The sequence below is a fragment of the Protopterus annectens genome, chromosome 8.part1, assembly GCF_019279795.1.
Source record: "Protopterus annectens isolate FY-2018-M chromosome 8.part1, PAN1.0, whole genome shotgun sequence".
NCBI classification, from domain to species: Eukaryota; Metazoa; Chordata; order Ceratodontiformes; family Protopteridae; genus Protopterus; species Protopterus annectens.
This window is the reverse complement of record NC_056742.1, coordinates 233774419-233785718: the sequence shown is the minus strand read 5'-3', so window position 1 is coordinate 233785718 and position 11300 is coordinate 233774419. Positions and strand designations below refer to the sequence as shown.

Below are 11300 nucleotides of genomic sequence, written 5' to 3'. Positions count from 1 at the left end.
GTCAAAGAGCAGGAAATGACTTTTAAATGATGTTAAAGAGGCTCTGGAAAGTCATCTAAGGACTTTGCAGGGGTAGGTTGGATACTGCCCAGGTTGTTTTTAGCAAGGGTGGAGAAACACTGACTTCAGCTGAGTTCATTGTTGGAAGTGGAAGGAACATTTTGAGGAAGTCCTGCATCAAATGGACATGCAGTCCTCTGAGGAAGCAGTGTGAGGAATCACTAATGAGACTGTCTCATGATGAGCTTGTAACTATTGTTGGGGATAGGCAACTCTGGTCTACCCTGCACAGCTTGCTACCACCACAACCTTATCTAGGATAAGTAGTTTAGAAAATAGATGGATGACCAATGGCTGGGTTTTCTATCATTTGAATTTGCATAAATATGAGTAGTAATAAGAGAAGGATGGATGAAAAGAAAAGATGAACATGACTATGCAGATTAAAGTTGGAAACTATTGCTGTACAGGAAAACTCATGCCAGTGGATTAATATTCAGAGTCAGCATTTTCTTACTTTATCTGATATGTCATTTATTTTTTACTCAGCTGGGCAATATTGTATCAGAGACTGCTCTTAACATATATTACTTGAAACTTATAGCCAGATGCCAGAAACTCATATAAAATATCTTGTAAACTTGGCTATGTTTCCATACATTATGTTTCCAAGAAGATACCTGAGATTCAGCACAGCAGACTAGGGGCATTTGGTAACTGCACATTTTGTTTACATTGTGGCTCCACATGTGCATATATGCAAACAAAGACATTGCAAACATATTTCTGCATAACTAAACATATACATACTTATACAAAAGCATTAGTGGACATAACAATAAACAGCTAGATTTAAGTTAAAAAAATGTTAAAGACATTTATTTATTAAAAAAAACTAAGTATAATAGGAATATGTGAGCTGGTAAGCAACCTGAACTAGACATTTATTTGACTTATTGTACAATGTATTTTCTTCTGGCAGCTACAATTAAAACCGTTTTCTTTTTGATTGCCCTGCTTTGAGGTACAACACAGATATTATGGCAGATTGTGAAACCTATTCAAGTTTACTTCCTAAAATACATTGTAGCTATTAAAAGTGACAATAATCCAAAGAATAAATGCTTAAACCTATTATGTTATCATGCATGCTGAATAAACTAAATTATTTTCCTGTGTGTTTTATTAATTCTTCAGCATCTATTTGGGGGTATTGGGTTGTCTTCTGTACTGCAAATTGAAAACAGAACCTAAAATGAGTAGTCATGTGAACAAATTATTTAACAAATGAGATTACATTGTTAATTTTCCTAAAAGTAATACCAGTAATGGGTAAGGAGAAAAACAATTTATTGCAAAAAAAAAACTGTTGCAGTGACAGCATTTGACAGGCAATCATAAAACAAAGTTTGATTTCTTTTTTTTTTTTTTTTTTTGAAATACAAAATGTATATCCTATTTCACAGAACCAACAGCCAAACTCAGTCTATACATGTACTTAGTTTCTGAGTAAGTTACATGTGCAATACACATGGAACAGTTTGGACTCTGAAAATTTTCTATGTCTAACACAGAGGATGATCTTTCAGTGGCTGTGATCCATAGAGCTCTGCTAACATTGTAAATCTAGGCCCCCAGTCATTTAAGAAATCATAATCTTGGTCAGAGTCTGAAGACCATGTTTGCAGAGAACTTAATGACTCAGCAACCGAGTCTGAACCTTCAAAATCATATATGTGAAGGGTATCATAGGGCAGGCCATCTTTGTCATAATCAGCCTCATCCTTCTTTATTTCAATCATTAGTGCCATATCTGCATTGCCAGAAGGCTTCTGAACTTCGGAATATAGGCTAATGTCTGGCTGTGCCCCCTTCATGGGTCTCAAACCATTCCTGCGTACAGAATTTAAAACAGAAACATCATAGCTATTTGTGTCCATTTCTCCACCACCTTCTTCATCATATCTAACATACTCATCAAAGAGTTCTGCTGTACTTTTTCCAAGATCATCTACAGCATGTTTTCTGCGTCTTCGATACAAGGCAAGCAGCAGCACAATTACTGCAAAAAAAAAAAAAGTTTCATTAGATTCATAAAAACTTTTCTGTTAGGACAAAATATTGAATAAAAGAAGACAGAAAGTAAAGGACTCAATATGGCTTTTCCTGAGAAACTTTTTTATATTGGGCAAGCCACCCTTATAGCCTTATACATTCCTTATTACTATATTCTAAATCAGCAGTGACATGCTTTGGAGTAAAGAATACATATAAGAAAAATACAAGTATTTCTACTTCATAACTTTTGAATTATAATAGTGGGTCTGTACATGAGGGTATAACTTGCATCTTCAGAAATTAATACTGAGTGCTTAGTAAGTCACTTAATATTTTAGAAAAATCACCACTATTCAGGAAAAACTTTTTTTTTCTTTTGATCTTTCTGTAGTCGGTCTTTTTGGTTTCCGTGAAATTAGATATACATTCCCATTACAAGCAAAATGTGTCACTGAAATTCTTTGCCATACAATACTGAACATGTTTTCTAGTCACATAGACTTTTATTATCATCATGAGATACATTTTTCAACATAATATTGTTTCTGCAGTATACCGTACAGATAATCTAAAAAGACAATGTATAATTAAAAGTGTATATCGATCAGAGACAGTCATACAAATTCTTCCAATATAGAAAATGGGTCTATGTTTAATGATTAAATGGAATGTTCATTGAATGGCTATTCATCATACATAGACCATCAAAATTTCCTTCCCTCAACAGGCCAAATGATCGTAAATAAGTTCAATGAGTGATCATAGTTGGCCAACATAAAGGAAACTGAACTAGAACATAGTTACTGGTAATGTTGGGATAAGGAAACCTGTCCTTTCCCCACTGTAGTGCAATGTCAGAGTTGGTATATATAATTAGTTGGGGGGCATGTGCCCCCCACATAAGAGGGGTGTGTGGGGGCACATCCCCCACATAAGGCGGGTCCAGTGTTCACCGAATCCTCCTCTTGTGGGTGGGCTGCACCCCCACACACCCCACTAATTATATATACCAACTCTGAGATCACACTACAGTGGGGACAGGGCAGGTTTCCTTATTCCTATGTTACCAGTAAGTATGTGCTGTGTCCCATTCCCTTTATGCTGGCCAATTATGATCATTCTATGAACTTATTTACGAACATTTGGCCTTTCAAAGGAAGGAACCTTTGATGGTCTATGTACGATGAATGGCTATTCGATGAGCATTCCATTTGATCGTTAAACATAGATCCATAGAAATCTTATTATATGGGACCTACATAAGTAATACATGGGTCTATACTGAAAGCTCGAAAGCCCTAGTAACCAAATACATAAACACCGACACATATTCCGCGAACAGCGAATACACCGAATGCCCTAAACCGCGAAATTCAAAAGCTCAAACTGTCATAGTTGTCCCACCCCACCGCCCACTACATACTACCTACCCAAACAAACTACTTCTAACCCTACAATAAATCTTGTATATACCACCATCAATGCACTTACCTTAACCCGCACCCTAACCTTAAGGTTCGTAACTATCACACACTTACCTTAACAAGCTATACCCAAACAAACTAAATAATCCACACACATACACGTAACAAAACCCTACAGCCAACCCTACACTAAATCTCACATACATTACCATCTTTGCACTTACCTTAACCCACACCCTAACCCTAAGGTCCATAACTATCGCACACTTACCTTACGGAGCTATACCATGGAAGGACCAACCATGACAATTCGACATTTCAGATTTTGCTCTTTAGGATGATCAAGGTTTATGCGGTTCAATGAAGACGTGTTGATGTTTATATAGTCGGGTAAGTGCGTCTTCGTGGATGTAACAGGGAACCGTAATACATAAACAAGACCTAAATAATCAATTTTGATAAAAATGCTCCTGTCTTTGTGTCTGAAAACACCATTCCTCTCCAATTACGGATGTGCTAAGTCAACTTAAAGGTTAATACATGGTCATTAATATTAAAGTTTACAACTGAAACAGTAATACTTGTTTAAGCATTTTGGAATACATTCATTTTAATACAATTGCAATGATAAACAAGCAAATGGTGTTTTAGATTACATTGAGGTCAGAATTTGCAGGGTGAGCCCAGGAGAAGAGCCATGCTTTCAGACTGCATGTGAATAAAATGAGAACATAGATACTTTTGTTTTAGTTATAGGTATAAGACATTATTGCAGATTGTGTGACTTCAGTTAGAAGAATAATTTCAGTTTACAGTACTTCTTTCTGCTTGACCTTTCCTCAAAACATTACAAGAGCTGCACCAATATTCATTCACTTACCCAACTATTAAATGACTAGTACATTAAATACAGTTTTAGATAAAACTGGGAGTGGGGAACTCATTTGGATTGGACAGTACAGTAATATTGATGAGTATGTCATAAGAGCAGTATATGGAAGCTAAGGCAAATTTGTCCAAAATATGTTATTGTTTATATTTAAATAAGGAAATAATACCTCTGAAATATTACCCAGTATCATTATGCTTAAATACTTCTTTCACATACTGACTTGCACCTTAAATACTTCCCCTATAAACAATCATAGACAGCTGTTCTTTAAAGTGTTACTAGATCACAGCTAATCAAGAGCGCCATTCATTTGTACCCCACCCACAAATAGGTTCATAGCTTCTTAGGTGTGTACTAGGCTAATGGCCCTGGGGCCTTTACAAGCCTAGCCCATAGAAGTGCCCTGGCATTGTGCCGCCCGTCGTTAGTTCCCAGTATCTCTATCAAGTAGAGCCACTGGAGTGATCCCCGGGGTGAACTTTCTATTTCCCATCCACTCATCAAGATTTCACTTGGAGAGGACTAGTGAAGTACTCTGCATGACATGTATAGGAAGTCTACTCCAGACCATGGGTAGTTTCTGGGTTATGAACCTGTCCCTCCAGCATGTTCTGTTGAGTGTGGTAATGAGGCTGAGGTCTCTGGAGTGTGTGGTGTGGAGGGATTGGGATTTCTTTAGATGTAGCATTTCTAACAGAGCTGGGTCAGACATGGCTTTGTAAGTCAAGCAGAGATCGCCTCTTAGTAGATGATATGAGACAGAATACCTGGAGTTTTTTTGAGTCTGTACATGTAGGACATGTGTTTAAGGCCTAGTATCCTCTTCGTGAGGTACTTTTGTGGCTTCTCCAACTGTTGCAGGTGTCTAGTGAGGTACATGCCAAATGGGGCATTATACTCTATGATTAGTCTAATGAGGGAAGAGTAGAGAGAGATGATGACCTCTTTCTTCCTGGATGCAAAATCCTTGGTAATGAGATGTGCCACATAGAAGGACTTTCTGACCAGAGTGGCAATGTGGTGGTCAAAAGAGAGGTTGCTGTCAACCTGTGTCTTCAGATCCCTTATAATGCCTTCAGTGTTTAGTGGGCTACCATCAATGTGGTAATTAGTGGGAACTGAGTTTTTCCCAAAGGGGATGATGACGCATTTTTTGGCATTAAGCTTAAGGCCATGGTTTTGACACCAGTCATTGGTCTCAGTGAGGCCTTTCTGTAGGATGTCTGCATCACTTGGGGATCTAATAATGGCTTCAAGCTTGCAGTCGTCTGTGAATTTGGTCAGCCAAAGTCCCTCCATGTTGGCCTGGACTTCTGAGAAGTAGATGCCAAACAGGAGAGGACCCAGGACCAATCCCTAAGGGACTCCACTCATGCCTGGTCAGCAGTCTGACTTAGAGTCTGCTACTTTCACACTGTGGGTTCTATCTGTGAGCCAATTTGCAACCCACCTAATGATATAGGGGTTGATGCCTAGTTTGCTGAGTTTACCAATAACTCCTGAATGAGGAATGATATCAAAGGCCTTGGACACATTAAGGTAGGCTGTATGACCTGCCTTACCTTCATCCACTGCTCTGGTGACGGACTCAAAGAAGTCAACCAGGTTAAGCAGGCATGATCTACCTTTCACAAAACCAAATTGTGTGGGAATTAGTGTTCGGAGATTCCCTATATCCTTGTTAATTAGGTCCATGATGATGTCCTCCATAGCCTTACATATCAGACGCATCAAGCAAATGGGGTGATAATTTCCATGGTCTGTAGTCGCTCCTCCTTTATGGAAAGGGATGACTGTAGCAATGCACCACTTGGTAGGTACAAAGCCTTAGGTGAGGCTGTGAGTGAACAGAGCACACAGATGTGGTGCCAGTTCACTTTGTAATTCATGTAGGACACAGCCAGGGATATTGTCAGGTCCCATGGAAGCTGTATTCTTGGCCTTAGACAATGCAGCTTTATCCTGTGCTGTAGTAATGTTGGGTGCCTAGCATTCTTGCAATATTGAGATTGGTCTTTTGGGGGGGAGAGAGGGGTAAAGTTGGGACTGAATCTGTCGGCCAGTATGTAGGCAATATCTGTTGGCTCGGTATAGGAGGTACCATTGTGCATTAACTCAGAGCAAATCTGGGTATTGCCATGGTGATCCTTGATATAACTATAGAAGGCTTTGTGGTTGTTTTTAGTGTCTGCTACAATTCTGCCTTCATAGCTGGCTTTGGAGGTGTTGATAAGGGATCTCAACTTTTTGTTGAGGCTAATAAGGGAATTTTTCCAGTCTTGGGACTTCACCTTTTTCTGCAACAGTTTTTTCCTTCTGTTGTAGAGTTTATTAATGGCAGGGGACCACCAGACTGGTTTCCTTTTTTTGGAGGAAAGCATCTTGGTTCTGTTGGGTATGGCTAGTTCCATGCATTTATGTACGTGTTCATACAGTGCATTGGTGTATGATTCAGCAGTCATGAATCTATTTTCCATTGTCATGGGTGCCGTGAAGTTAGCCACCTCTGTTTTTAGGACTCCAAAGTCAGCTTTGGAGAAGTTTTTCATGGTGGATACCTTTGTGGGGGGTGTGTGGGTGAGATGTGGATTTCCATGGTGATTAGTTTGGGGTTGGATCTAACCAGGGAGGAATTGACTACTGGTGTAGAGCAACGGTTGCTCATGTTAGTAATAACCAGGTCAATGATGTTGCTTCCTCTAGCGGGGGTAAGAATGAGCTGGTCCAGGGTATTGGAATTGATGAATTACAGGAAGAGTTGGGCCAGTGCATTGGTGTATGATTAGTTTTCCCAGCTGATGGAGGGGTAGTTGAAGTCACCTAGTATGAGAGTGTTGGGTTGGATCTTAATAGTTTCTAGGGTGCTTAGGAATGTGGAGTGAGATTCTTGGGACACGGTTGGGGACCTATAGCAGGCTATGACCTGAATCGCCATCTTACCCAATGTTAGTTGTACCTGGAGTATCTCAGATGAGTTATGCTGGGCTACTAGTCTGGAGGTGTGCATTTCCTTTATGAATATGGAGACACCATTGCCTTTGGAGCTTCGGTCCATGCTCTGCGACCACAAGGTGTGGAATGAGTTATAGCCTGGTAGCTATAATGATGTTCTCCATTTTGAGGAGTGCTTCAAGTAAGTGCATCTTCAGATTTAGACTTCTAGCATTGAGCAGCATGACCCTCAGATTGCATTTATTTATAGCTGTTACGGTGGTAAATTGGTCTTTGGAACACTGCCTAAAAAAGGCACTATAGGGCTGGCAAGATCCTTAGCCAGTACCTGGAAATCCAGGGGTGACAGATGCAGGCCATCTCTGGCAAAGAATCTAGGACTGTCAATCATGTCATCCCAAGCAGACAGATACTGGATCCCCTTAGAATGACACCAGAAACTTAGCCAATTGTTGAGGTCAATCATTTTTTGTTTGTACTGTGGGATCATTCTGGGTGATGGTAGGATGCTGCTCAGGGCTAAGGTCATAACTGCCTGGGCCACATAATCCGAGAGCTCCACTATGTCTCTTTTCATTTAGTCCAGGGAGGTGTGTCTCAGGTCATTCACACCCACATGGACAATTACAGAGTCATACTTGTACTTGTTGTAGAGTGGCCTGAGTTTGTGTGTTATGTGTCCGATTCTGGCACCTGATAGACAGCTGACTGTTACCTTCTCCTTATTCAACCTAGTGAGAGGGACATCAGTGTGTCTCACTATTGAGTCACCTATGATTATTGTATTGGGAAAGCTGTTTGGCCTTAAGGGCTCAGGTTGAGGGGCACACTGTGTAGGTGAGCTATGTGTCTTGTGGTTTGTGCTGTGTTGTGGTAGGTGAGTGCATTTCTGCCTTGGAGGTCTCTGCTATTTGGGTAGATTTGCACTGAGAGCTTCTGCGAAGGTGGGTGGGTGGTTTGTGTTTTATGTGAGGGCTGTGATGGTGGGTGTTCTGGAGGGTGTATAGGTTCCATGTAGTGTGGTGCAGGTGTTGACCTCCTTCTCTTGACCAGCTATTCCCGTCTTGGCTGGAGAGTGTATGGCTTCCAATTTGGAGATATAAGCACATCCCTCACAAGTCTGAGTGTTGGGAGGTAAGAGGAGAGGGTTGTCTGTGTAAATGATGCAGTTGCTACACTGCCTCAGAATGCCCAAGTTCACCAGGTTAATAGGAGAAAGCACAGGAAACTGACCTTTAGACATGCCAGAAGGGATGGTCATCATTATTAAATACAGAATGAGTCCTCAATTGGACTCCGTTTTAGCCCCCAAACTTACATATACTTACTTTGGTTTTGTACAGCAGTGAGGAAATGAGAAGCTCCCCATTATAGTGCTCTGGGCACCTTAACAGAAGTCCTGCTGTGCATTACAAAATTCAAACTTTGGTCTACACCAACAGGTAATTACAGCCAGTTGTGTTTGGGCAGTTAGAGCCCAACCAACTGACCCATGAGTACCTGGAGAGAACTGTCATATACAACTAAAAGAAACTTCTACTTTGAAGGTCTTACTTATGGATACTAGTGATGTTATAAAAATGCTAGCCAGAGCAATGAATGTTCTCCATATCAATGTAAATCCCTGGTTTGAGTTAACTTAATTTTTACTAAAAATGGCAAAGGTTACATGATGGTTTAAATACACAGCAAGCATCAAATAGAATTGTGCCTGTTAAATTCAAAGGAACATTTGATACTATGGATAACCTGCTTTTTATTAGTAAACTTAACAGTTTGTTCTTCTTTACTTCAGCTCTCAACAGGAGCAGAGTACTTACTTGACCATTCTTTTTTCTGTCCACTGCAAATTTATTAATTCCAGTGACACCATTATTGGCCCTGTCTTATTCTATGTATTCATAAACAGCCATCCTTCTGAACTGCTCTCCATTAAAACTCTTTCACGCATAGACAAATGTAGCATACATTTAAGAAGCAAAGAGTTGTGGGTATGCAAGTCATCTGATCAAAGGCTTATTGGCAGCTTTAGTAAATCAGCATGAATGTTTCACATTTCTATAGCTAAGTCTTTATGCTTACTATGATGCTTAGGTATTCTGTGAGAAGACCCAACATGTGGCCAGAAGTGGGGAAGGTGAGTTTGGCTTTACCCATCCTGTGGTCAATAATTATAGACTACCCCTAATGAAAATAACTGGGATCGTACCATAGATAATTTGAGGTGACAAATCTAATCTAATATAATATAATATAATATAATATAATATAATATAATATAATATAATATAATATATGTTGTTGTTTTTTGGCTTTTCCCGGTTAGGGGTCGCCACAGCGGAACTCTGATCCGCTAATGATTGGCAGTAGATTTTGATGAACGCCGAGGTGCCAGCTCGACGTTCAACCTTCAATGAAGGCACGCCCATTTACGCATGTCTTTCGAACACCTACCCAACTGCGGGGAGGACATGCAGACTCCACACAGAAGGCACTCCCTGCACTCCAGCCGAGAATCGAATGGGAGAACCTCTTGCTGTGAGGCAACAACACTACCATTGCACCACCGCGGATGTAATATAATATAATTTGACAGATGCCTGAACTGAAATGTTATGATAACACAAATTGGAGGGATTGAACCCACAGGCATCCTCACAATGTAGGAACACAGCCTTAACATACCTGACTAACTTGTCCAAATATATGGTAGGATATATGCACAAATACACACTAATGGCATTCAACACTCATACTGTTACCTTTCACTTTTCATGACAGTTATCACAGAAATGACAGTGATTTATGAAAGGTATGCTTTCTGTAAATTAATCTCTACTACTGTTAAGATTACATTTCTCCCCAGGCCTCCGCTGAAAATTGGCTTGTTCCATGTTGGACTTTCCTGGTAAACAAATGTTAAATAAATAAATAAAAGATGTTAGTAAGCTTTTGAAGATGTTCCACATTTTGCCTATTTGTTTCACATTATGAAAGGGAGTGTTCTTCATTTAGGAGATGGAAGGTTGAGAGCTATTTTCTGATGATATCAACAAAAGACAAAAGCACTTAACTGTGATATTTGTGATTTTTATCTGCAAGTATTAAAGTTTCCTGGTCAATTTTTGTTTTTACTGTTCATTGAGCTATGATACCAGACTTACAGTCCACTTATTATTGGATTTTAAACCAATGTACTTGATAAAGAGACATACGTGCCAATGGGCATAATTAAGAAAAATCAAGGCATTCAAGTGGAAACCGTGTTTAATGAACAGAACAGTGACAGAGTGAATCAGTATAATTCTGATGTTCTCAGAGGAAGTCATGATACTTTTTGTGTTCAGTTCATTATTCAGAACACTCAATCAAACAGCACATTTGTAAGTAAGTGAGATGCTAAGTCACAGCCAGTACAAAAACAGTTGCAATTAAATGAAAAAATATCTGAATTAACTCAAAGACAGAAGTTTAGAAAAATGAATCTGTTATAATTGCGTCCCTCCACTCATTTTAAAGATCTTGACTGACATAAATTTTAAAATATAAATTTTATCTCATAAAATCACCTGTTGTTTGAATGAAGTCAGTGCTGACTGGTTCAGTGACACATTAGCCATAAAAGTTTGCAGCAGTATTTACAGAATTCCTATGTATGCCCCTCTATCATTTAAAGGAATATTGGCTAATGCTGATTTTAAAACATAACTCTTCTGTCAGGAGACTCAGTGATCAGTTGTTCAGTGACACTTTTGTAGCAGTATTTAGGGATTTCCTAAATGTATCCCCATTTTGAGGATCCTGGTTAATACTGATTTTAAAATAAAACCGTTGTCTCAGGAAACTAGCTCTTGTTTGCTGTACAAACACAGTGCTTACTCGTTTTGTAACATCTCAGCTGCAGAAGTAAGCCTTCTCTTTGTGGCAGCCTAGAATTAGTCATTCCTGCCAGCCATTTCCCAGTTCTTTTGTTT

General features: G+C 39.5%; 1 protein-coding gene across 2 annotated transcripts in view; it reads right to left on the bottom strand.

Annotated features, from left to right (window-relative positions):
• Nucleotides 1-1333: 1333 nt before the first annotated feature.
• CDH5 (cadherin 5) overlaps nucleotides 1334-11300 on the bottom strand; it is a 452074-nt gene continuing 442107 nt past the window's right edge. For both annotated transcript variants that reach the window (XM_044081819.1, XM_044081818.1), the window contains exon 12: nucleotides 1334-2062. In XM_044081819.1, coding sequence (XP_043937754.1) covers nucleotides 1566-2062 — 497 coding nt within the window. In that variant the 3' untranslated portion in view covers nucleotides 1334-1565. The remainder of the gene's footprint in view (nucleotides 2063-11300) is intronic.